The sequence below is a fragment of the Rhincodon typus genome, chromosome 36 (genome assembly GCF_021869965.1).
Source record: "Rhincodon typus isolate 14 chromosome 36, sRhiTyp1.1, whole genome shotgun sequence".
Classification (NCBI taxonomy): domain Eukaryota; kingdom Metazoa; phylum Chordata; class Chondrichthyes; order Orectolobiformes; family Rhincodontidae; genus Rhincodon; species Rhincodon typus.
Window position 1 is genome coordinate 23,781,715 of NC_063367.1, and position 27,210 is coordinate 23,808,924.

Consider the following 27,210-nt stretch of genomic DNA (forward strand, 5'->3'; position numbering starts at 1 on the left):
CCTTCATCAGAAAAAGCTTTTTCTGATGAAGGGTCTAGGCCCGAAACGTCAGCCTCTCTGCTCCTATGATGCTGCTTGGCCTGCTGTGTTCATCCAGCCCTGCACCTTGTTGTTTCAGCTTATCTATTATTCCTACCAAAGTACATTATCCAAAATTTTTCCAAATTCTTTTCCATCAAGCAAGTTTTTTCCCCACTCACTAAACCTGTCTGTATCCCTCAGTAGATCATTGTGTCATCCTCAACACTTGCCTTCACATCTATTTTCGTCATCTGCAAATTTGGTGATGAGTACATTTCACGTCAGTCATCCAAGTCACTAATAGATATTATAAATGATTGTGGTCCCAGGATGGTTTTTGTGGCATTGCACCAGTTACAGGTTGCCGTTCTAAATACACCCTTTTTAAAAGAAGACAGAGTGTTGGAATAGTTAGCCAATCCTTATCCTTGCTTACTTACTACCCCCAACACCATGGATTTTTACTAGCTTTATGCAAGGAACCTTGTCAAATGCAGTTTTGAAATCCGAATATACTACTTCCATTGGTTTCCCTTTATCTATCCTGCTTGTTGAAATAACTCCTTAGAGACTGGTATCCTGCCACCAAGTCACCTTTATTTACTTGCATGGGGGTGGTAGTCCTACAAATCAAATAGGAACTGGGATAGTTTGGTTTCTAAGGAAGTTGTAGGCTGTTTCTTTAAGCCTGCCTTCAAAGTTTGGACTACTTATCGTTGAATCCCTACAACGCAGAAGAAGGCCATTTGAGTCCAAACTGACCCTTCGAAGAGCAGCCCTTTCAGACCCACCTCCCCACCCTATCCCTGTAACTCTACATTTCCCATGGCTAATCCACCTAGCCTGCACATGCCAGGACACTATGGGCAATTTAGCATGACCAATCCACCTAACCTGCACAGCTTTGTGTCTGTTGGAGGAAGCCGGAGCACGCGGAGGAAACCCGTGCAGACACAGAGAACGTGCAAACTCCACACAGGCTGTTGCTGAAAGGTGGAATCTAACCTGGGTCCCTGGTGCTGTCAGGCAGCAGTGCTAGCCACCATGCCATCCTTCTTTCTGCCAGACCATCCATTGGATGATGGATGGTATGGAGTTGTCCTTATTTGTTGAATGCCATTCATCTTTATGAAATACTCAAATTCCTTGCTGGTAAACCCTAGCCCGTTATCTGTGACCAACAACTCTGGGAGTCCATATATCGCAAATTATGTGCACAGTTTTTCTGTCGCCATCCCCGTGTTTAATGAGTGAACTGCGTGTGTCCAGCCACTTTGAATGGACGTCCACAATGACTAAGAACATTGAGCCCATGAAAGAACCTGTATAGTCAACATGTAACTGAGTCCAAGGTTTACCCGGCCAATTCCACGAATGTGGGGGAGCTGCTAGCGGTAATTTTTGTCCTTGTTGGCACTGTGGGTACTGCCCCACTAATGTAGCTATATCTGCATCTAAACCTGGTCACCAGACATAACATCATCATTTTGGAAACCTCTGGATAACCCTGGTGGAGTTCAGCCAATATTTGGTGGTGACCTTTGCTTGGGACAATCACTCTTGCTCTCCACAAAAGTAGGATGTCCTCTAATGTAATCTGGTCTCTTCAGATTCAAAAAACATTTCAGTTCTGATTGTGACGTCCCTTTAGTTTCCCTCATCACCACCAGATAATATTGTCAGCTGTGACTGGAAGTGTGTCCAGAAAATTTAAAACCATTGCGAACTCTTCCATTCGCAGTAACACTGCTGGTGTTTTCCATTGGAAGCAGCTCAATACATCCACATTTGCTACTTGGCACCTGGACAGTGTTTCAATTTGAAATTATGTATGCTTAGTATTAGAGCCCACCACCGAATTCAGCCTTAAGCTATGGGCAGCACTGCCTTGTCTTCTTTAAGTAAACCTAGCAGGGGTTTGTGGTCCATTATTATTACAAATTTACATCTGTAAAGGTATTGGTGGAACTTCCCGACTCCAAATATGGCTGTCAAACCTTCCTTCTCTGTCTGGGTGTATTTCCACCCTGCATTAGCCAAAGGTCTGGGAGCATGCACTATTGGGTTCCTTGCCATTGGGCCACCTATGAGCTAATACGATCCGAATGCTGTACAGGAACACATCACATCAATGCCAGATTTCACTTGGGATCATAATGTGCCAATATCTTAGAGGATGATAACTATTTCTTCCATTTCCTGAAAGCTCTGGCTTGGCAATGCGACTATTTCCAAGGCTGACCCTTTTTTTTTCAGAAGAGTTGATGCAAAGGTGCCAGGATGGAGGCCAGGTTATGTATAAATTTTCTGTAATAATTCACCAGCCCAGGGATAGAGCTGAGAGTTGGAGCAACTTTGATCGCCTTCACTTTATTTTCCAACGGGTGTAACCCGGTCTTGTCAATGCTGAAGCCCAAGTACGTCACTTGAGGTGCCTGAAACACACGTTTTTCCCTTCTAAGGCATATGCCTGCCTGGGATAAATGTCTAAAGACTATCTCCAAGTACTTTAAGTGCTCCTTATTGGTTTTCCCTGTTATTAGCACGTCATCTAGATAAATGGTGACCTGGGGTAGACCTTGTAAAATGTTCTGTATTGTTGGCTGAAAAATTGCATAGTCTGATGACACCCCAAATGGCAGTTTCGTATATTGGTACAAAACCCTTATGGGTCTTAACTGTAGCATTCTTCTGGGAATCCTCATTTAACTTTAATTGCAAATACGCGTGGCTTATATCCAGCTTTATGAAGGACAGCCCCCCTGCCAGCTTTGCGTATAAATCCTCTATGCGATGGATTTGGTATTTATCCAATTGTGAAAAGTGTTTTGCTGTTTCTCTAAAATCCCCACAAAGGCAAACGAACTCATTGGGCTTCACAATCGGTACGACTGGTGCTGCCCATTCTGCAAACTGGATTAGTTTAATGATTACTTCGCTTTCCGGCCTTCTGATTGCTGCCTCTACTTTTGCCCATAAGGCACTGGAATTGGGTGGGCCTTGCAGAATGGTGGAATTGTTTCCTGCAACATGTAAGGTGGCCTTGGCTCCTTTGATGGTTCCTAGACCTTCCTGAAGAACGTCTAGGTATTTAATTAGGACTTCACTCTTGCAGCCGTTTTCTAATCGAAAAATGTCGAACCTATTAGGTGAATCTTTTTAACCAATTTCATCTCCTCCATCTCATCCATCTTGGGCCTGAACCTTTTACTACAATCAATGGTAACTGAACCAGCTGCTTCTCATAAGAGACCAAAACCAAAGTTGTACCCTTAATCTGTAAAAGTTCCCAGTCTAGTGACGTCTTGCGCAAACTTAGGATTTGGAGTGCAGAGTGAATTTTTTTAGAAACTAGTTGTGCGATCACTGAAACAGCTGCGCTGGTATCGACCTCCAATAGAATTGGATGACCATTTACCCAGATGTTTATTTTGATTGGTTCTGATTTGGATGTTGCTAAGCAATTTAACTGTTCCAAACCAAATGAAGGTGGACTTTCTAGGGTGTGCAGTCTCCTGGATACTGTCCTGAGTTCTCCTACTCAGTTTAGGTCTAGTGGGACTCTTTTGCTGTCTGGAGTCTGCATGTCAGCAGCAACTACAGTGGTTTGTTGGCTGGAATTCTGAAGAAAATATTAAACATTTGGCCAAGGGTTGGCTTTGTTTTGCTGCGGGCTGACCCAGTGTCTCTCTGTTCAGGATATGGCCCAAGTGAGGTTATGTAATTGCCTTTACTCAAGTGGTATTTCCCAAGCTCAGTTGGTCTGGCAAGGGGGTCCACTTCCATTGGACTACCCTGTAATTGTATGCTCCACTTGGCACATTTTCCAATGTTAAAGCTAGTTGTCGGCCTGTTTGGAGTCTGGTAGGGTTTCATGTAGTAGGTGCTTTTGCGTAGTTACGTCGTTAATCCCACATAACAAATGGCCTCTCAGCATCTCGTTAAGGTACTGCCTCTGCCGGTCGTCTTAATTTAGTCAGAATTCCTGATCCAAATTTCCTTGGTTCTCAAATTGCGGAGTAAGTCCAGAAGGCTATAAAATGCCTATTCCGAAGATGAGATGTTGTTCCTCCAGTTTATGCTGTGGTTCACTGGAACACTGCGGCATGCTGATCACTTTATCCGAATAATCAACATCTTTCTCCACCAGCACCCTACACCCGCTACCCCACACCCCCTTACCCCCAACTAAAGCGTAAATGGTGTCCCTTTCACACTTCACTTCAGCTCTGATAAAAAGTCATCTACACTCAACGTTAGCTTGCTCTCTTTCCATACATGCTGTCTGACCTGCTGTGATCTCCAGCGTTTGTTGTTTTCAGTACAGATTGCAGCATCTGCAGTAATTTGTTCCTTACTCTTTCAGTAATTAGCCATGTCTTTATCATACATTTTCCCTTTGGTATCTAATCAGACTCAACTCTTTTTACCTTGTTCTTATGCATGTAGAAGACTTTTGTATTCCCCTTTTTGTTTGCTGCCAGTCTCTTCTCGTACTTGGCTTGTCTAACTTCTAATTTCATCTCCTCTCTGAATTTCTTATATTCAGCACGGATCACACTTGAATTATGAATCCTACTTTGTTTTACTCTCTATCACTTTAATCTACTAGGAAGCTCTGACACGTTTGACTTAGTTTTTCCCTTTGTGGCAATACACCAGTCTGAACATTTCATGGAAACAGTGCAAGGCAATGGCCTAGTGGTATTATCGCTGAACTATTAATCCAGAGATCCAGGTAATGTGCTGGGGATCTGGATTCAAATCCTGCCATGGCAGATGGTGGAATTTGAATTCAATAAAAGCCTGGAATCAAGAGTCTAATAATGACCGTGAGTCCATTTTCAATTGTCAGAAAAACCCATCTGGCTCACTAGAGTCATACAACGTGGAAACAGATCCTTTGGTCCAACCAGTCCGTGCCGACCATAATCCCAAACTAAACTAGTCTCACCTGCATGCACTTGGCCCATATCCCTCCAAACATTTCTTACTCATGTACTTCTCTAAATGTCTTTTAAATGTCCTTTAGGGGCAAGGAAACTGCCATCCTTACCTGGTCTGGACTACATGTGACTCCAGACCCACAGCAGTGGTTGACTTGGGCAGTAAATGTTGGCTTAAACAGCGACACCCACATCCCATGAATAAATTATAAAAAACCGTGATGACTTCTGTTCCACTATTTGTTTGACTATAAACTGTCTTAACAGACAAATACTCAAGATATAATTAAGTACTTATTCATCAGATTTTCTGTTCTCAGCTGCTGCTGTTGTGATGATCTCATTCCATTGAATAGGTTGACAATGAAATGTTTTACTTAACTCTTCTGTATTTCTTAGATTTTAATTTACAGCCTTAAATCTTGTTTATAATTGCATGATAATTGATGACCTGAATTGAAGTGCTCCATATCATTTTGGAACAAATGTGTTGGTCTTCAATCACAGCCAGTCATTGTCTTCAAATTTGTAGAAATCTGGTCATTTTATTCTAACATTTAACTATTTTTGGTTTCATTCAATGATCAGAGCTGTGAAAGATATTCAGAATTCAGGGCTGATGTTCCATTTATCCAATTCCACAGAAACATTTTTTACTTTGCAGGTTGACTGTAGGTTAAACAAGGAGCTACTTCCCGCACATAATAAGGTTTTAAATGTAGATGGTGACAAGAACTTTCTTTATAAATCAGGTAAGATACTTCAGCCATATTTAGCTGTATCTAGCCCCTCAGATTATGTGGTTGGGTTGTGGGCAATTGTGGATACTTTCCCATTCATGAAATGGTTATAGTGGTGATTCAGAAAACCATGCTTGTGAAGCATGAGAGGGTGTGGGGCGCAACCCATGCTGAACGCGGTGGAGGGTACAGGGCGAGCCCAGGAGACAGTAAGGTCTGCAGATACTGGAAGCCAGAGTCAATAAGCATGGAGCTGGGCAAACACAGTAGATCAGTCAGCATTAGAGAAGCAGGAAAGTCAGCGTTTCGGGTCAAAACCCTTTGTCAGGACTGGGGAGGGGGAGCGGAGCCCAGAAATAAATTGAGAGAGCAGGGTGGGTTGGGGGAAGGGTAGGTAGGATGGTGATAGGTGGATGCAGGTAAGGGGTTATAGTGATTGGTGAGTAGGAAGGGTGGAGCGGATAGATGAGTAGGAAGATGGTTAGGTCAGGTCAGGTCAGGGTGGCAGGACATGGGATAAGGCTAGGGCTGGAGGGATTTTGAAGCTGGTGAAGTCAATATTCAGGCCCTTGGGCTGTAAGTTCCCAAGATGAAATATCAGATGTTGTTCCTCCAGTTTACGTTTGGCCTCCCTCTGACAGTCGAGGAGGCCAAGGATGGAATGTTGCCAGGGGAGTGGGAGGGGGTATTAAAATGGATGGCAACCAGAAGGTTGGGTTGGTGGTTGCATGCAGAGCACAGATGCTCCGTGAACTGGATGCGTTTGGTCTCCCTTACACAGAGGCGACCACATTGGGAGCAACGGATGGAATAAATCAGGGTGGATGACGTGCAGGTGAAACTTTACCAGATCTGGAGGGATTGCTTGGGGCCTTGAATGGACGTGAAAGGGGAGGTGTAGGGGCAGGTGTTGCCCTTGCAGTTGCAAGGAAAGGTACCAGGTGTGGTGGAGAGGTTGTTGGGGAGAGTCGAACTGATGAGGGAGTCACAAAGTGAACTGTACCTGTGGAAAGCGGACAGGGGTGGGGCAGGAAATATCTTTCTGGTGGTGGGGTCTGATTGTATGTGGTGGAAATGTCAGAGAATGACACGTTGGATCTGGAGGTTGGTGGGGTGGTACGAGAGGACTAAGGGGACTCTATCCTTATTGTCGTTGAGGGGAGAAGATTTGAGGGCAGAAGTGTGGGAAATGGGGGAGATGCGGTTGAGGGCATCCTTGATGCCGGAGAGGGTAGTGGAGTTGGCCTCAATAGGGGCATTTAAGCGGCAAAAAGATAGGCAAATGGATGATAGTATAAGGTAGGGGTGGAGGTTAGATAGACCTTAGGTTTAGGGTAAAAGTTCAGCACAACATCATGGGCCGAAGGGCCTGTACTGTGCTGTACTGTTCTATGTTTTATGTTTTATGTTCTATGATTACATAAAAAGGGGGGAACTATGGTCTCTGAAGTGTGAGGATATCTGGGATGTCCTGGAGTAGAATGCCTCATCCTCGGAGCGGATGCAGCGCACGAATTGAGAGCATGGGATAGCATTTTTGCAGGAGGGTGGATAAGAGGAGGTGTAGTTGTGGGGGTCAGTGGGTTTGAAATGGATGAGTTGGTTTCTGGAGATGAAGACGGAGAAGTCCAGGAAGTGGAGGGAGGTGTCACAAGTGGTCCAGGTGAATTTGAGGGCGGGGTGGAAGGTATCAGCGAAGTTGATGAACTGCTCAAGCTACTCGTGGGAGCACGAGGCAGCATCGATACAGTCATCAATATAATGCAGAAAGAGGTGAGAGATGGTTCTGGTGTAGTTGTGGAAGCGGGACTGTTCCACGAATCCTACAAAGAGGCAGGCATAACTCGGGTTCATGTGGGTGCTCATGGCCACCCCTTTGGTTTATAGGAAATGGGAAGAATCAAAGGAAGAATTGTTGAGGGTGAGGACCAATTCTGCCAAGTGAATGAGTGGAGGGCGACTGGTTGGGCCTACGGGAGAAGAAGAAACGGAGGGCTTTTAAGCCCTTTGTGTGGGGGATACATGTGTACAGGGACTAAACGTCCATGGTGAAGATGAGGTGTTGGGGGCTGAGGAATTGAAAGTTTTGGGAATAAGTGGAGGGTGTGGGATGTGTCACGAATGTAGACGGGGAGTTCCTGGACCAAAGGGGAGAGAACGGAGTCGAAGTAGGGGGAGATGAGCTCGGATGGGACAGGAATGGGCAGAGACAATGGGTCGACTGGAGCAGTTGGGTTTATGGAACGTGGTTGGAACAAATGAGAGGGGGTGGAGAGATGTCACGGTGGAAATTTGAGATAAAGAGTTCGATGGAGGAAAGGAGGCCTGGATGGGGTGTCCAAGAGAATGGACAAGTTTGCTGGAGCTGGGAGAAGGTATCGTCAGAGAGTGAATTGGATTCCCGTTCAACCCATGCTGAGCATGGGAGAGGCTACAGGGTACAACTCCTCAAGTGAAACTAGGGATGGGCAAGAAATGCTGGCCAGCCAGCGATGCCCACACCCCGCAAATGAATAAAAAAAAACCCACACTGAGCACAGGAGAGGGTACAACTGAGCACTAGCCACCTGTGCTAGAACTTTGTAGCGGGGCAGTCAGCACTTAAGAAAAATGGATCAACATCCCACCACAGGCTTCATAAGACTTGAATGTTTTGATCCATCTGAAATGAGAATACTTTTCTGTGTTAGTCACCAACCTGTAATATTCTAGCATTTTTCACATTTTTAATTGTTTCAGCTTTTGTAGTTTTATATTTGTCTCAAATAGCTTGGAAATAAAGTGTTCATTTCTAATCTCATAATATTGTTGCTTTCAGTAATGTGTATCCCATTTGATGCCATGTGTCATCTGGTTAGAATTAAATTCAGGTCAAGCACTCAGATCCACATATGGTATAGTTTTAATTTGTCCTATTTTCAGGTAATGACTTCATGCTAGTTATTGGAATAATGTTTTCCTTGAAAATATGATATTTTGTAAATTTTCCAACATTCCAATTGTGCTTGTCCACATTTACATTTTGTATATCATACCATAGCTGTTTTTTTAAGAATTTTAGATGTACTAAATAAGCTGTTTCACCTTGTCCTTAGCAACAGGGCCAGAAGGCCCAACCTGCACTTCAAAGGAAATAAAGTTTAAAAACTAATCTGCAGGAGTGTTATTTCAGTGATTGAGTTATCAAACCGTGGAAACTGTTTCTAAGCAGATGAAAGTGATAGTACTGACGATAATGTAAACTGTGTGTTACGTTAAGTCTTTATTTATTTTAATGAGTTAGAACAAAGGTTTTCCACTTTCAGGGGATGTGACCTGCTGTGCTTTTCCAGCCTCTCACCTGTGGATTCTGGCTTCCAGCATCTGCAGTCCTTATTGTCTCCAAGTCAGCCCGTAGTATTCCCCTCATATTTCTCAGGCGTTTTTCTCCCTCTACGTTCAAAACTCTGTCATTCATTGCAATTTGTTTGAGTTTACAGATATTTTTAGAACTCCCCAATTCTTTTAAGTTATCAAAGAAAATTCATTGTTTTCTGGCCTTTGGTTCCTTGCCACATGCATATTTGAGGGTCCTGGTTCCTTCCAGAGAAATGTATCTCTCTTTGCTTCAAAACCTTTTGCCCTGAGTTTTTCAGTTATGTGAAATATCTAACTTTATTCTTGCTTTGAAATTCTCAAGTGTTCTTGAAACTGGGATTCTGGCAAAGTAAGTTGTACAAAGCAGAAGAAGATCAGAAAGATCTTTCAAACAGTGAGCTCTAATGATGCAGTGGAAATTCATATTAAAATGTAAGGGAATAGTTCAGCACAAAACTACTGAGGTACTTTGGTTCCTAATATTAATCTTGGATAATATTGCTTCTCAGAAAAATAAGACCTGGATCTCTAGAAGAACTCAACAAACAAAAAGTGAGAAATAGAGTAAATGGTTGTTATATTTTCTATTCACTGACTATTGCATGTATTTTCCATTGTTGCAGCTAAAATCAGTACTTGGTAGTGATCAGTTGAAGTATTTGAATGTAAATTGCTAGAGCGTCGCGATTAAGCAGCGTGTTAAGTACACAAGTTATAGTGAGGCAAACTGCACACGTGAAGATGCTGCATCCAGTTTTTGTCGTTTACAGACTCAATATGCCACGATGATCCAACTCACTACTACTCGGAATCAGTGTCGCGGGTAACAGCTGGAGATATGCCGTCATATGTTCCCCTTTCAGTAAAATGCAAGTCACGACAGGGCTCTCGTAGCGCTGTACCTTCCCCATCTCACAGTCAAGGAACTTTGCCATACTTACCAGGTACTTCATAATTCATTCTGTTGCAGTTTGTAAAAAGGCTGAAGGATTTTTGGTCTTTATCTCAAGACAGCTGGAATGCAAAGAAATATTGCAGTGTGCAGAGCTCATCTTGGATCCTGTTTCCAGTAATACGTTCATCACTGGACATTGAACCTCATTTTTTCTATACACAGATATCTCAGGTATCACAGATTCTCCAAAATGACACATAAAATAGTTAAAATTACTAGAATAGTTTGTTTCATAGATTGGGCCTTTGTTCCCTTGAATACAAAAGATTAGGGAGGAATCTTGATTTATGAAGATCTAGTTGATTTATTTAAGCTGATCACAGGATTTAATAGGGAAGAAAGGGGAAAGAATGACTTCCTGTATTTGGGAAGGTTCAACACCAGGAAGAATAATCTGTAATGATGGCAGAAGCATTTCTTCCCACAAGAGTTAGTGGAAATCTGGAATTCACTCTCTCCAAAAAGGCGTTGAGGCTGGGTATAGATTGAAACTTTCTAACCTTAGTTTAATGTACTTTGTTTGGCAAGGGTATTGAGAGTTATGGAATCAAGGTAGTCAGATGGAATTGGTGTATAGATCAGTCATGATCTAACTGGACAATGAACAGGCCCTGGAGGCTGAAGGCCTTCGTCTTGTTTCGATAAATTTTGCCAGTTAGTTCTAGGATATTTATTATTAATGAATTTAAAAAAAAAATCTTTTCAGTGTTGTGTGCAAAGCAATTAATATGCCTTTTAATACCCTGGTGATAGTTTGTTCTAAATATGTAGTGAATTTCTCTATAATCAGTGCAGTTAATATCGCCTAGGTGACCACGTAATTTTTTCTGAGACACCATCAACTCCTGGAATTCCTGTTGTGTACCGCACACCTGAGGAAAGGGCAGAACATTCTGATCGGCTAAATTTAGATAGGTGAGTATTTTGAAATAAGAAAAAGATTTATTTAAAGCTGGCAATGGTGTGTGTGATTTTCATAATCCTGAGCGAATGAAGATATTTGTTTATAAACAAAGAAAATACACTAAGAAGGAAGTGCACACTTCAGCTTGTGGAAAAATCTTACCTCTGCATGCTCTTTCTGTCTTTATACTTATTGTTGTCAGAGTATTGTCATGTTCTATACTTGCTTTCTCCATAAGAAATTCCTGGAATCATATTTGTAAAGGAAATGGCAGAGTGATATGATTACATCCTGCTTGCAGGATTGATGTTGTGGCCGCTCTTTAATGTATTTCATGGGTCCTCTGTATGCATCAGTCAGAAACTCCTCCAACTTAGCTATCTTGCTTGTAACCTCTGTAACTTCTGTTTATTATAGATAACACATTACTGAATCATCCGACTTAAAATCTTAAGTCTGCACATCATTATGATGCAGAAAGAGACTATTGGGCACATTCAGTCCGTGGCTCTCAGTAATAGAACATAGAACATAGAACAGTACAGCACAGCACAGTACAGGCCCTTCGGCTCACGATGTTGTGCCAAACTTTTACCCTAAACCTAACGTCTATCTAACCTCCACCCAACCTTATTCTATCATCCATATGCCTATCTAATAGCCACTTAAATGCCCCTAATGAAGCCGACTCCACTACCCTCTCTGGCAATGCATTCCACGCCCCTACCACTCTCTGAGTAAAGAACCTACCTCTGATGTCTCCCCTATATCTACCTTCACTCACTTTAAAACTCTGCCCCCTCGTAATAGCTACCTCCACCCTAGGAAAAAGTCTCTGGCTGCCCACTCTATCTATACCTCTGATCATTTTGTACACCTCCAACAAGTCACCTCTCATCCTTCGTCGTTTTAAAGAGAAAAGCCCGAGCTCTCTCGACCTTTCCTCGTAAGACCTTCCCTCCATTCCAGGCAACATCCTGGTATATCTCCTCTGTACCTTTTCCAACGCTTCCACATCTTTCCTGTAATGAGGCGATCAGAACTGGACACAATACTCCAGATGTGACCGAACCAGGTTTTTGTTTGGCTGGAGCAAAACTTCACGGCTCTTGAACTCAGTCCCTCTATTACTGAAAGCTAACACACCATATGCCTTCATAACAACTCTATGCACCTGGGTGGCAGCTTTCAGGGAACTGTGGACACGAACCCGAAGATCCCTCTGCTCCTCCAAATTGCCAAGAATCTTTCCATTAACCCTGTATTCTGCTTTCAAATTTGTCGTTCCAAAATGAAGCACCTCACACTTTTCAGGGTTAAACTCCATCCGCCACTTCTCAGCACAGCTCTGCATCCTATCAATGTCCCTTTGTAACCTAGAACAGCCCTCCGCACTGTCCACAACGCGACCCACCTTCGTATCGTCCGCGACCTTACTAATCCACCCTTCCACTCCTTCATCCAAATCATTGACAAAAATCACAAATAGAAGAGGACCCACCACTCGTAACTGAGCACCATGTTGAATATTTTCCGTCCACTACCACCCTTTGTCTTCTAAGGGTCAGCCAATTTTGAATCCAATCTGCCACATTTCCCCCTATCCCATGCCTCCTTACTTTCTGCATGAGCCTACCATGGGGAACCTTATCAAACGCCTTATTTAAATCCATGTAGATAACTTCCACTGCTCTACCTTCATCCACGTGTTTGGCCACCTCTTCAAAGAATTCAATAAAGTTTGTGAGGCATGATCTACCCCTCACAAATCCATGCTGACTATCACAAATGAAACTGTGCCTATCCAAGTGATCATAAATCCCAGCTGTCAGACCCTTTCCAATAATTTGCCCACCACTGACGTAAGACTAACTGGCCTGTAATTTCCGGGGTTATCCCTATTCCCTTTTTTGAACAAGGGAATGACGTTTGCCACTCCAATCTTCCGGCACTATACCCATGGACAGTGAGGACGAAAAGATCATCGCCAAAGGCCCTGCAATTTCTTCCCTTGCTTCCCATAGAATGCTTGGATAAATCCCATCAGGCCTGGGGACTTATCTGTCTTCAAGTTCCTCAAAATTCCTAGTACATCTTCCTTACTAACATCGACCTCCTCTAGCCTACCTGCCTGTTTCACACTGTCCTTCCCTACAACTAGGTCCCTCTCAGTTGTGAATACCGAAGAAAAGTATTCATTAAGGACCTCTCCTATCTCTTTAGGCTCCATGCACAAATTCCCTTTACAATCCTTGATCGGCCCTACCCTTTCTCTGGTCATTCTCTTGTTCTGCACATATGTGTAAAAAGCCTTGGAGTTTTCCTTGATCCTATTTGCCAAGGTTTTCTCATGCCCCCTTATAGCTCTCCTAAGCCCTTTCTTCAGCTCCTTCCTGGATAACTTGTATCCCTCTAGAGCCTTTTCCGATCCTTGTTTCCTAAACCTTCTATAAGCATCCTTCTTCCTCTTAACTAGTCGTCTGACCTCTCTCGAGAACCAAGGCTCCCTCATTCGACCACATCTTCCCTGCCTGCTAGGGACAAACATATCGATCACATGCAGTATGCATTCCTTAAACAATCTCCACATTTCAATAGTGCTCTTCCCTGACAGCATCTGTTCCCATTTTATGTTACCCAGTTCTTGCCTAACAGAATCGTAATTACCCTTCCCCCAATTTTAAACCTTACCCTGCTGTATGTACCTGTCCTTTTCCATGACTATTGTAAAAGTAACAGAGGTATGATCGCTACCACCAAAATGCTCTCCTACCAACAGGTCTAACACTTGGCCCGGTTCATTGCCAAGTGCCAAATCCAAAGCGGCCTCTCCTCGTGTTGGTCTATCTACATACTGTGTCAGGAATCCTTCCTGAATGCACTGGACAAAATCCGCTCCATCTAAACTATCACAACTAAAAAGTTTCCAATCAATATGACTACAACCCTGTGACTTCTGCACCTTTTACAGTATCTGCCTCCCAATCCGCTCGTCCACTTCTCTGCAACTATTAGGGGGTCTGTTTTAAAAAAAAAAAACACCCAACAAAGTGACTGCTCCTTTCTTGTTCCTGACCTCAATCCAAACTGACTCTATAGACACATCATTCTCGAACTGCCTTTCAGTAGCTGCAATAATAGCCCTGACTAGCAATGCCATTCTGCTGCCTCTTTTACCACCCTCCCTGTTTCTTTTAAAGCATCTAAATCCCAGAACTTTCCAACAACTATTCCTGTCTCTGAGTTACCCAAGTTTCTGTAATGGCCACAACATCGTAGTTCCAAGTACTGACCCATGCCCTAAGTTCATCCGCCTTATTTCTGATACTTCTAGCATTGAAGTATACACACTTCAAACCATCCCTGTGTCCACAATTATGCTCCATCAACAGCATTTCTTTATTAACAAGCTCACTCCCTGTTGTGTCTGTTGGAAGGCTGAATACCTCATCAAATGTAATTTAATCAACTCCACAACTCCTTACATCCCACTGCATTCTTGCACATACATCCCCTAGTCATAGAGTCGTAGAGTTGTACAGCACGGAAACAGACCCTTCAGTCCAATTCATCCATGCCGACCGGATATCCTGAACTAACCTAGTCTCATTTACCAGCATTTGGCTCATATCCTTCTAAACCCTTCCTATTCGCATACCCATTCAGATGCCTTTTAAATATTGTAATTGTACCAGACTCTACCACTTCTTTTGTCAGCTCATTCCATACACGCACCATCCTCTGCATGAAAACGTTGCCCCTTGGGTCCCTTTTAAATCCTTCCCCGCTTACCTTAAACCTATGCCCTCTGGTTTTAGACTCCCCTACTCTGCGAAAAAAACTTTGGCTATTCACCCTATTCATGTTCCTCATCATTTTATAAACCTCTATAAGGTCATCTCTCAGCCCCTGACGCTCTGGGAAAAGAAAGCCACAGCCTATTCAGCCTCTCTTCGTAGCTCAAACTCTCCAACCAGTCAACATCCTTGCAAATCTTTTCTTTCAGGTTTAACAACATCTTTCCTATAGCAAGGAGACCAGAACTGAATGCAGTATTCTAAAAGTGGCCTAACCAATGTCTTGTACAGCTGCAACATGACCTCCAAACTCCTACACTCACTGCACTGACCTATAAAGGCTTCTTCATTACCCAGTTTACCAGCGACTCTACTTTCAAGGAACTGTGAACCCGTCTAATACTTCTACTATCCTCACTTCCAGTGATATTTTCTCAGTATTTTCTTCCTTAGTAAATGTCGGGGCAGAGTACCCAGCAAATATTCTTGCCTTGCTCCGTGCCTCTTTGCATAAATCGCCTTTGTCTCTACTGGATAGTACCCTCTTACAATCCAATTACTTTTTACAGATCAGTAAAAGATTTTTGTCTTTTCTTTAAATGTTAATTGTCATTCTGTTCTCAGGTTGTCTCTTTTCCAGTCTTATTTTCCTGTCCGTTTTGCCTCTCTGCTCAGGATATTTGGCCTGGTTCTCACTTGAGGATTTCATCTGACATGCGTCATACACCTTTTCTTTCATTTTACTGTTGTCTTTACCTCTTTGTTCATCCAAGCATCTGTGTCTTTGGTTTCCCTTATTTGCCCTGCTTTTAGAATTTACCTAATCTGTACCTGAAACAGCAATTCCTTATAGATCACCCAATATTCCGTTACAACTTTTCCTATCAAGCTTTAGTTCCTTTTAAGTGTGGTCAGTTTCCTTACTCGATAATTGCTCTTACCTAAGTGTGTTCCTTTTCTCCTCCATTGATCAATCATGTTCACACTCTCCTTTTTTTTTACCTCCTCTCCCCAACACATGCACGCACGCATGCAGACTCAGACACAGACAGACACATGCCTCCCCCTTCCCTCCTTTACCCTAACGTTGTACCAGTCAATGTGTGGATAATTAAAGGCCCCTAACATCCTTTCGAATAGCTCTGTGATTTCCTTGTAAATTCACTCTTATATTTAGCTATTTGGAGGTCTGCAGAATGCATTCAGTAGTTGATTATACTGTTTAAGCTTGGCAACTCTAATCAAATGAGTTCTGTCTTTTCCTGTCTAGAACATTGTGTCTTCCAGCACACACCGTCTTCCCTAATTAGTACTGCCATCTTTTTCTCTTTTGCTGTTTTTTCTAAGCACTTTGTATTTGTGAATATTAAATGTCCTGTCCTCGTTTTTAACTGAGAAACAAGCCTTGATGGGAAAGGATAGAGACCATAAGTCTAAGAAAAAGCTACAGATTTTCCTCCTGTGTCATTATGACTAGGGCAGTATCCTTCTCTTTTGTAAAGACAGATGCAAGGTATTTACTTAACAGCTCAGCCACAACCCCTGCCTCCAAGTCTCTAATTGGCCTACTTCTCCTTTAGCCACTCTTTTATTATTTATATCCTTGTAGAAGACTTTGGGTTTTCCTTTTTTGTTTGCTGCTAGTCTTCTCTTTTTTGGCTTTCCACCTCCCCCAAAACCTTTGATATTCAAGGAGATAAGAGAATGAGTTTATTTCATTCATTACTCGAAAATCTGTCTTTGAAAAGAGAACCTGTCTACTAATGTTGCTAGGAATTCTTTCTGAAATTAAAATTCAATTTTATAGACCCAGGACTCAGTGAGGTAGACACTACAGAATGTGATGTCTCATTCCTGAAATTCTGTCAAGACTTGATTGGAACCACCATATGTTTTACATAGGCTCTCAGAAGCAACAGAAAGGTGAGATTGCCTTTGTACCATTGAATCCAAGTTCAGAAAAAAAAGTACTTGACCCTGTCACCCCTAGTACGACAGGTGAAAGGTCAGTGTCTAATGCCTCCTGCCTGACACCAATTGGAAGGAGCGTTATACTCTTTTCTTTTTTTAAAATGCCTTGGAATGCATTTCCTTCGGTGTTGTGTTCTTCCAGCATGTTCAACAGCCAGCCATGTTTGGATTTGTGAGCTACAGGTACAGATTGTCACATGGAATTATGATGTGTTGATAACGGGGACCTGGTTAAAGGAAGGATAGGTCTGGAAAGAAAATGAAAGGAGTGGCACTGTTTCTAGCCAAGGATAGCATTGCAGTACTGGCGAAAGAGGATGTTTCAGAGGGCTCAAGGACAAATGATTTGTCTTAATTTACGAAATAAGGGTGAATTATGTTGCTTGGTGTTGTCTGCACACCACTAGTGCGAAGGACATAGAAGGACAAATTGCAAGGAAGTTGTTGAGAGGTATAATTATTATAGAGTAGCTTTCATAGGGAACTTCAATTGCCTATACGTAGACTGAGATAGTGGAAGTGGCAGTGAGTGGCAGGTGTTCCTAAATTGTGTTCAGGAAAAGTTTCCTACAGTAATATATGTTCAGTACAACAAGAAAGGAGGCACTGCTAGTCCTGATTCTTGGGAATGAGGTTGGCTAAGAAGGTCAAATGACAGTTGTGGAGGGAGGGTGTGGGAATCAGTTAGGCAACAGTGTTCATTATGAAACGATATTGGTCAATACAGAGAAGGAGTAATGAACTAGTAGAAAGCCATCTTAACTTAATAGAATTTATCTTAATAGAATTAATAGCCACATGGAACAATGTGGGTTAATTTAGAAAATTCAGGATGGATTTGCTGGGGGAAGGTCATGAATAATTGACGAGTTTTTTGTTTGAAGAGATAACAGACAAGTTTGATGAAGATGAATCTGTTGTTGTGATGGAAATGGACTTATAAATTCCTTCGATACAGTGCTGTGCAGCAGGCTTATGAGGAAAGTCATAGGTCATGGAATAAAAAGCACAGTAGCAATATGGATACAAAATTGGCTGAGTGATAGGACAGTGTTATGGTTAATGCATTTTTTTCAGACAGGAAGAAGGTTTGTAGTGGTAATCATCACAATTCGTTATTCTCTCATTCATTTGTGGGATGTGGGCATCACTGTCTGCGCCAGCATTTATGCCCCATTTCTTTTTGACCTTGAGAAGGTGGTGAGCTGTTACCTTGACCTGCTGCAGTGTATTTGGTACAGTTAAATCCATTGGGGAGGGAATTTCAGGATTTTGCCCTATTAGTACTAGAGAAACAGTGATATATTTTCAAGTCCGGATGATGAGTGGCTTTTTTTTTTGGGAATGCCATCACCTGCAAGTCCCCATCCAATGTGTCTGCTGCTGTTGTCTTTATAGATAATAGTGGTAGTGGGTTTAGGAGGTGCTGTCCTAGGGGCCTTGGTGAATTTCTGCAGTGCATCTTGTAAATGCTGCTAGTGAGTGTCAGCAGTAGAGGAAGTATTTTTTGTGGATGTGCTTATCAAACAGGATGTTTGTTCTGGAAGCAGTCAAGCTTCTGTTGTTGGAGCTGTAATTAATCCAGGCAAGTGGGAAGTATTCCATCACATTCTTGGCTTGTGCCTTGTAGATAAATGTCAGGCCTTGGCGAATCGCTCACTGCATGATTCCTAGCCTTGACCTGCTCTTGCATTGCTCATCCCGTTCAATTTCTGGTTAATGGTAGTTATCAGGATGTTGGTGAAGGTAATGACATTGAATATTAAGACACAATGAGTACATTCTCTATGATGGTTATTTTTGGCGCCTGTGTGGCATAAACGTTACTTGCCACTTGTCAGCCCAAGTCTGGACATTGTTCAACAACAAAAACAGAAATTGCTGGAAAAGGTCAGCAGTCAACAGAAAAATCTCAGTTAATCTTTTGAGTCCAGTGACCCTTCTTCAGAACCCATTGGACCTGAAACGTTAACTCTGATTTCTCTCCACAGATGTTGCCAGACCCGCTGACATTTTCCAGCAATTTGTGTTCGTTTCTGATTTCCAGCATTCACAATATTTTTTTGGATATTGTTCAAGCCTTGCTGCATTTAGACATGGACTGCTTCAGCATGGAGTAGCAAATGGTGCTGAATGTTGTGAAATCATCAGCAAACATCCCCACTTCTGACCTTATGAGGGAGGGAAGGTTGTTGGTGAAGTAGTTGAAGTCAGATGGGCCTAGGAAACTACCTTGAGGATCTCCAGCAATATCCTAAAGCTGAGATGTCAGACCTCCAACAAACACAGCCATCTCAATTTGTGCTAGGTATGACTCCAAGAGGCAGAGAGCTTTTCCCATGATTGTTTTTTCAAAAAACAGTCCAGCGATAATACCATAATGCTATTGCCTCCCAGGACCTTGATATATATAAATTACTTAGTTCTTGAAGTAAAGGGAGTAATTTCAAAGAGGACAGATGTCACAAGACATGGAAACATTGTAAATTGTGAGGTGGACAGTGTAGAACTTCAAAGGGACATTGACAAATTGGTGGCGTGGGCGAATAGTTAGTGTACAATCAATATGATGAGGCAGTGTTGTTATGCCTCACTGAGGTAGCTCTCTGGAACTCAAGTTCCACTAATCCCAGAGTCATCACAAAAATTAAAGATCTTATCAATTCCCAGAATTCCTAATTTGCCTGCTTTTTTAGATACAAGAAAGGACCAGGTTTCCATACTTAAACGTTACAATTTATTACAAATAAATAAACTTTAGCTACAAGTAAACAACTATGAATCATCAGTAATAACTCTACTGGTTAAAATTCTAACCTCCTATAAAACCTCCCGTACACACGTTCAGATGGACAAACTAAAATTGGCATTTTAATTGGAGACAAAACTTCAATGGCTCCAGTCCACATAGTTTGCTGAGATAATCCTATTGCTTGTCAGGACTTGCTGTTTGATCTCTATTCTCTAGGTACTTTAATTTGCTTGCAGGGAACACAGGGCGACTGGTTAACAACCAATTAAGTTTTTGTCTTATCAGTTAAAAGCAAGAGATTACAGCAATTGTTGAGGGAAAATAAATTGTCTTTCTTCAAGCTTTAGGTTTTCTCACTGCAGAGAGAATAATACCACCTCCGTTCCTGGAGGTCTGAAGGCTTCACACCTAGAAGCTGTTCAGTTATCTGGGAACCAATCGCATAGTTGTTGGTAGGCAGCAGACCTTTGTTATTGATAATTGGTCTTGACTCCACGGACCCATCAACTACTTGTTACCAACTGAAACTCACCTTGTATGCAGCCCCTAGTGCCAATATATCTGCAACTGAACTTCCCCCACTGATTGAACAAACAGCACTGTAAACCACACTACAATATGTGTTGGTAGTTAGCTTTTAAAAAATGCAACAATTCCTTCCACAATCTTTGGCTTTTAAAACAGTCCTTTTCCCATTCAGTCCACAATCAAAATTACAGTAAAATAGGAAGGTACGGTGTTTATAATATAAAATAAAGGAGAATATACTAAATTGTGTGCAGGAGCAGAGACACCTGGGTACACGTGCGTACATCTTTAAAGGTGGCAGAAGAGAGCTTTTAATAAAGCATATAGTATTTTGGGTTCACTAATACGAGCATGGAAGTTATGCAGAACCTTTTATAGGAAACTAGCTAGACTTAAGGATGTGAATGTAGCATTTGTGCCACACTTATGCCAGACTTTGAGCATCACCAATAAGAGACAATCTAACCACTGCCCCTTGACATTCAATACCATCATTGAATCCCCCACTGTCAACATCCTGGAGATTACCATTGACCAGAAACTCAACCGGACTTGCCACATAAGCACGGGAATGGGCCAAAGGCTAGGAATACTGCAGCAAAGATCTCACTTCCTGACTCCCTGAAGTTTACAACACACAGGTCAGGACTGTGATGGAATACATCCCACTTGCCTGGATAGGTGCAGTTCCAACAACACTGAAGAAGCTTGACACCATCCAGGACAAAGCAGCATGCTTGATTGGCCCTACATCCACAAGCACTCTTCCTCCATCAATGCTCAGTAACAGCAGTGTGTACTATCTACAGTACGCACTGCAGAAATTCACGGAAGATATTCAGACAGCACCTTCTAAATCCACAATCACTACCATCCAGAAAGACAAGGAAGCAGATACATGGGAACACTGCCACCTTCAAGTTCCCTTCCAAGCCACTGACTTGGAAATCTGTCACTGTTCCTTCACTGTCACTGGAAATCCTGGAATTCTCTCCCTAATGGTATTGTGGGTCAACCCACAGCAGGTGGACTGCAGCAGTTCAAGAAAGTAGCTCACCACCACCTTCTCAAGGGCAACTAGGGATGAGCAATAAGTGCTGGCCAGTCAGCAATGCCCGTATCCCACAAATGAATAAAAAAAAGTGCAAAAGAGTTTGACGTGAATAGTTCCAGAGATGAAAACGTTCGATTATGAGGATAAATTGGAGAAGGTGGGAGTGTTTTCCTTGGAAAGGAGAAGCCTAAGGGGAGATTTGGCAGATGTTTACACATTGAAACTGTGTCTGAACAGAATAGATGGTGGGGGGAAACTGTTCCAATTGGTAAATAAATTGAGAACCAGAAGGCATGGTTTTGAAGTTTTTTTGCAAAATAAGCAAATGAGCGTTGAAAACAAACTTCTGCATGCAATCAGTGGTCTAGGTTTGGAATGTACAATGCAGATTTGGTAGCAGCAGGTTCAATTGAGGCATTCAAAAAACCAATGGATGACTTTTCAACAGGCTGAATATGCTGAACTATGGGGAAAGACAGGAATTTGACACGAAGTCAACATGCTCAGAGAGTCAGTGTAGACACAACAGGCTGAATAGCCTCCTTATGAATTGCAACAATTCTCGGATACTGTATTAACCACGTAGTTGAACAAAAATTGTAGTTTTCTAATCATTTAGACTACTTGACACTTGTTGAGAAAGGAAGCCTTTTTGTAGACTACATCTTACTCTCAGTGTATATTTGACCATCAACAATTTTATGTTGTTAATTGTTATCCAGGCGAAACCTGACAGTCTGTCCAATTCTGGAGGGTGAGCAGCAACTTCGTTTGTTGAATTTCCAGCACAATCTCATCACTCAAATCCAGCACCTTTCCAATCTACGACGTCTTATTTTTTTGGACCTTTACAACAATAGGATTGAGGAAATCTCTGGTCTGTCTTCTCTGAAGTCACTTCGTGTCCTTATGTTGGGCAAAAACAGGTATGAAACATTGATTTGTGAGTACAGGAAGGAGATTGTTCTGTCACTTAGCCGGGTAAATATCTTAGAGTCACAGTCATACTTCATGGAAACAGACCCTTCGGTCCAATTAGTCCATGCTGACCAGGTTCTTAAGCTCAACTAGTCCTACCTGCCTATGTTTGGCCTATATCCCTCCATTTCCTATTCATGAACTTATCCAAATGTCTTTTAAACATTGTAACTGTACCTGCATCCACCACTTCCTCTGGTGGTTCATTCCATACTTTAACCACACTCTGTGTTTTAAAAAAAAAGTTGCCCCTAATATCCTTTTCAAAGCTTTCTCCTCTCACCTTAAAAATATGCCCCCTAGTTTTGAACTCCCCACTTTAGGGAAAAGACTCTTGTCATTTACTATGTATCTATGCCCCTTGTGAGTTTGTAAACCTCAATAAGATCACCCCACAATCTTCTACGCTCCAGTGAAAAAAATCCCAGCCTATCCAGCCTAATTTGATAACTTAAGTCCTCCATTCCCAGTAACATCCTGGTAAATCTTTTCTGAACCCTCTCCAGAGTAATAATATCCTTCTCATAACAGGGCAGCCAGAACTGCACACAGTACTCCAAAGAGGCCTCACCAATGTCCCATTACGACTTCAACATGACGTCCCAACTCCTATAGTCAAAAGATCTGAGTAATGACGGCAAGTGTGCTAAACACCTTTTTAATCACTCTGTCTCCCTGTGACGCAAACTGCAAAGAATCATGTACCTGAACCCTAGGTCTCTCTGTTCTACAATACTACCCAGGGCCCTGTAACTGATTGTACAAGTCTTGTCCTTGTTTGTATTACCAAAATACAATACATCGCATTTATTCAAATTAAATTCCATCTGCACTCCTCAGTCCATTGACTCAATTGATCAAGATATCTTCGTAATCGTAGATAACCTCCTTCATTGTCCTCTTGACATGAAAGGACTTTGTCTTTTTCTTGCCTCCATTAGCGTGTGTTTTTATTCTGATGTTTTTCACCTAGCAGGAGAGTACCTGGTTCTGTGTGGCTGGAGATTTACATTGCGGTGCGTAAAACATCAAGGTGTAGGCCGTACAGACCAGCAGGAGATTGTCATCTGTCCATCATTTTAGATGCTTTTATTTCTATAAATTCTAATGATAAATGTGAGCAAAGTGAATATTTTGGCCTCATTTCCCTTTATATCTGTCTCACAGCTGAACATTCATTCTGATGTAACAACTGAAGATGATAGCTTTTACTTAAATGTTTACATGAAAACTGTGTTGAAAACACATAAACTGTTACACTTGGAGACAATTTCTTGATGTAGAATGTTTATAATATGAGATTAAATAAAAGCCAATGAGACCCAGCTCTTTCTCCTCACCCCATTTCCACTAAACTCCAGACTATCAAACCCCTTCCTGTCCCCTAATGCCAACTGTTAATGTAAATGTAAAATATTTCCTCTTCCCCTGATGTGACCTTCTCCCTTTAAAACTAGAACCCAGATTCCAACCACTATACAAAAGAAACAAACCAAAAATGACATGCTGGCTCAGTGGTTAGCAATTCTGACTCTCAGCATCAGGGACCCAGGTTGATTCCACCCTCAGATGTCCTTCTGTGTGGACTTTGCCTGTTCTCCCTGAGTGAGTTTCTTTTGGGTACACTGGTTTCCTCCCACAGTCCAAAGATGTGTGAGTTTGGTGGATTGGTGATGCAAAATTTCCCCTTATTGTCCAGGGATGTGTGGTTTAGGTGGGTTAGAGATGGTAAGTGCAGGGTTTTTGGGGATAGGGGATTGGGTCTGGTTGGGATGTTCTTCAGAGGGCCAGTGCAGACTAGAAGGGCTGAATGGCCTGCTTCTGCACTGTAGAGCTTATATGAAGAACAGAAAATGCTGGAATTATTCTGCAGATCTGGTGGATCTGTGGAGTGTGAAACAGAATTAGTATTTCAGGTTGATAATATTTCAAAAACTGCCCTTAACTTATCCGTCCTTTTAAACTATCCCTCCATTTCCAACCTCCTTTTCCTCTCCTAAGGTCTTGAATGTGTTTTCAAATCCATACATATCTTATCCAAAACTTCATGTATCAACCTCAATAATCAAGTTTCTGCTCCAATTGCAGCACTGAAATCACCTGAAGGAATTTTTCAATGACTGTGACCATGGTGCACTCTCACTCTTCATCCTTCTTGACCTAGCTATAGTCCTTGATATGTTAACCGCACCATCCCCTTTCTACAGTTCTCCATATTGCCCACCTTTATGGTGCTTTCCTCAACTCTGTTCTGTTCCACCTCTAAATGCAGCCAGAAGATCTTGAGTAATTACTTTATTTCTCATCATCATAGTATCACTTGTGGTTGCATCACTTGTGATGTTCCAAATAGATTTAATCGTATTCTCCATTTTATCACCTACATGCTAAGTAATATGTGATAAAGGCAGGTATGTATAGAGTTCACAATTCCATTGGTTTCTAGTAACATTTTCAGACGTGCGACCAGTTTACAATTGTATGGCACTGTTTACCAGGTGCACTCCTCAACCACCCCACCGATGCTAATTTTCATCTATTTTCACTGCCATGAGTCACCCATATTTCCCATTAATCGATATATGTGCAATCTCTAATAAGACCTGAGCCCAGCTCTTTATTTTTAAATCCTGAACTTCCTGAAATTATTATTGTTTTTCTGCCCTCACAATTTTATGCAAACCACTAAAATTACCCCTAGCCTCCTTAGTTCTAAGGAGAACTATACAAAACAATCCTTAGAACCACATTTTTTCAGTCCCGGCAGCATCCTTGAAAATGTCCTTTGTATGCTGTCTAGTGCAATTACATTCTTTCTGCAATAAAGTGACCAGAACTATACACAGTACTCAAGCAGTGACTTAACTAACCATTGATGCAGTTTATATATCTTGTTTTATGTTTCTTGATTTTTTTTTTAATTTCATAGTTTTTACTTTCCAATTTCCTCTGAAACATCTCTCCTAATCTCTTCATATTCTGTTTTATCATGGTTATGACCCATATGGAGACAACTATCTACCAAAAAAAACCAAACAACCTACAGAAATAGCTGAAGGACAAGGTTTAGTGTTTTAAGACTTCTTACTGTAACAAGCAAACTAAAACAGGATAGATTAAATACTATTTACAGGCAATTAGTACATCAAATTAAAGGAAAGACTTTTCCCATTAATTAGCTAACAAAATCAAGATATGTCTTACATTATCTTTCGCTGAGCACTACACTTGGATTGCAGTGATTCAAGAAGGCAGCCTACCACCACCTTGTCAAGGGCACTAAGGATGGGCAATAAATACTGGCCAGCCAGTGACGCCTGTGTCCCACAAATATAGGAAAAGATGTATAACATTATATGAACAAGCCCAATACTATAACTCAGCTCTCCAGCTGGCACTCTTCTCCCTGCTGCAATTGGTTAAAACATTTGATATTTTTAAAAGTTGTTTAACTCATCTGGAGTCTTCTTGATCTGACTTGCACTACCCACCTTGATGACTCCTTGGTCTTAACTCTTCAGAAGTCCCAATTCTGTCCCCTTGCTTTTGAAGAAAAGACCAATACTCAAAACTATTGTCATCCTCCATTGCAGTAGTGGCATTCTTGCTCTACAAAATAGTTGTTTTTTCTCGCTGTGTCCTTCAAAGTAGCTGTCCTTTACTGTGAATTGCTGAGGAAAGGTGTGGAAATTATCACTTGATATTCTGGTAGATTTCTGTTTGACTTTCTTATCACCGTGGCAAACGGTTTACGTGGACAGCTTTCCAAGTGATGGTGTTTAGAATGGTCTCCATCTTTCCAAAGCGTTTTGTTTTACCTTAATTTTAAGGTGAAATTTTAAAGCCTGCCCAGCTTATAAAGTTGACCATTTGTAACTCTTCTGCTTTCTGTGCACTTAATGTGTGCTGCTTTCTTAACCCTCAATTGTTCTTTTGTGTATTAATCCACAAAGTTTCACATGCTCCATTTGTTCTTTCCTTTCCAGCACATTATTCTACACCATTTTAAATTTTTCCCATTATTTTTCTACATTGTTGCTTGCAAACATTTTATTGAACGTCTTTTGGAAGTCCATATACACGACATCAATGACCTTGCCTTCAGGCCTTTCACAAGAAATTCTAGCAAGTTGCTTTAGTATGATTTTCTTTTAACAAATCCACACTGACTGGTCTGAATTGATCCACATTTTTTCCATGTGACAATTAATTCTGTCCTGCATAATTTTTTTCTCGAAGTTTCCCCACACTAGTGAAACTGACTGGTCTGTAATTGCTGGTATAATGTTTACAGTTCTGCAGTCCTCCGGCACTGCCGCAAATCCAGGAAGATTGAAAAATTATTACCCATGCCTAGGCAGTTTCCACTCCCACTTCCTTAGGATGTATCTCATCCAGTCCTTATCATAGAGTCATAGAGGCATACAATACAGAAGAGGCTCTGTAGCCCATTGAGTCTGTATTGCCAAAAACATACTGCTGCCTATGCTAGTCCCACTTTGCCACACTAAGTTATAGCCTTGAATATTATGACACTTAAAGTATTTATCAAAGTACTTTTTAAAGCTTATGAGATTACTCGCCTCAACAGTGCACTGCAGACCTCCACCATCCTCTGGGTGAAAAAACCTTTTCTCAAATCCCCTCCAAATCTACTGTCTGTCACTTTAAAAATATGCCTCTGCCTTGTTTTTCCACCCTTCAATTAAGAGGAACAACTGCTTTCTATTCACCCTGTACATTCCCCTCAAAATTTTGTGCACCTCAATCAGGAACACACCTCCCCCAACTTTCTCTGCTGCAAAGAAAGCAACCCAATCTTATCCAGATTCTCTTCTTAGCTGAAAGCCTAACCATAACCCATCCCAGGTAATATTTTTGTGAATCTCCTATGCACCCATTCAGTACAATCATATCCTTCCTATAGTGTGGTGACCAGAACTGCGCCCAGTACTCCAATGTTGGCCTGACTAAAGTTCTGTACATCTGCAACAAAATCTCCCTGCCAGTGTAATCTGTGGCTTGTCTGATAAGCGCAAGCATCCTGTATGCCGCCTTAACTATCCTATTAACTTGTACTGTCACCTTCGGGGATCTATGGACAAGCACCCCAATCCTTGTCAGCTTTAGGTATTGACAATTTATCTAAACTTATATAAACTAGCTCCTTGTCAGTTTTAAACTCTTCTAGTGACTGAGTTTTGTCC

At 41.7% G+C, this 27,210-nt stretch overlaps 1 protein-coding gene across 2 annotated transcripts in view; it reads left to right on the top strand.

The window, feature by feature from the left end:
- LOC109912244 (leucine-rich repeat-containing protein 49) overlaps positions 1-27,210 on the top strand; it is a 167,092-nt gene that overhangs the window by 10,954 nt on the left and 128,928 nt on the right. For both annotated transcript variants that reach the window (XM_048617282.1, XM_048617283.1), the window contains exons 3-6: positions 5,632-5,719; positions 9,835-10,008; positions 10,829-10,934; positions 21,748-21,951. In XM_048617282.1, coding sequence (XP_048473239.1) covers positions 5,632-5,719; positions 9,835-10,008; positions 10,829-10,934; positions 21,748-21,951 — 572 coding nt within the window. The remainder of the gene's footprint in view (positions 1-5,631; positions 5,720-9,834; positions 10,009-10,828; positions 10,935-21,747; positions 21,952-27,210) is intronic.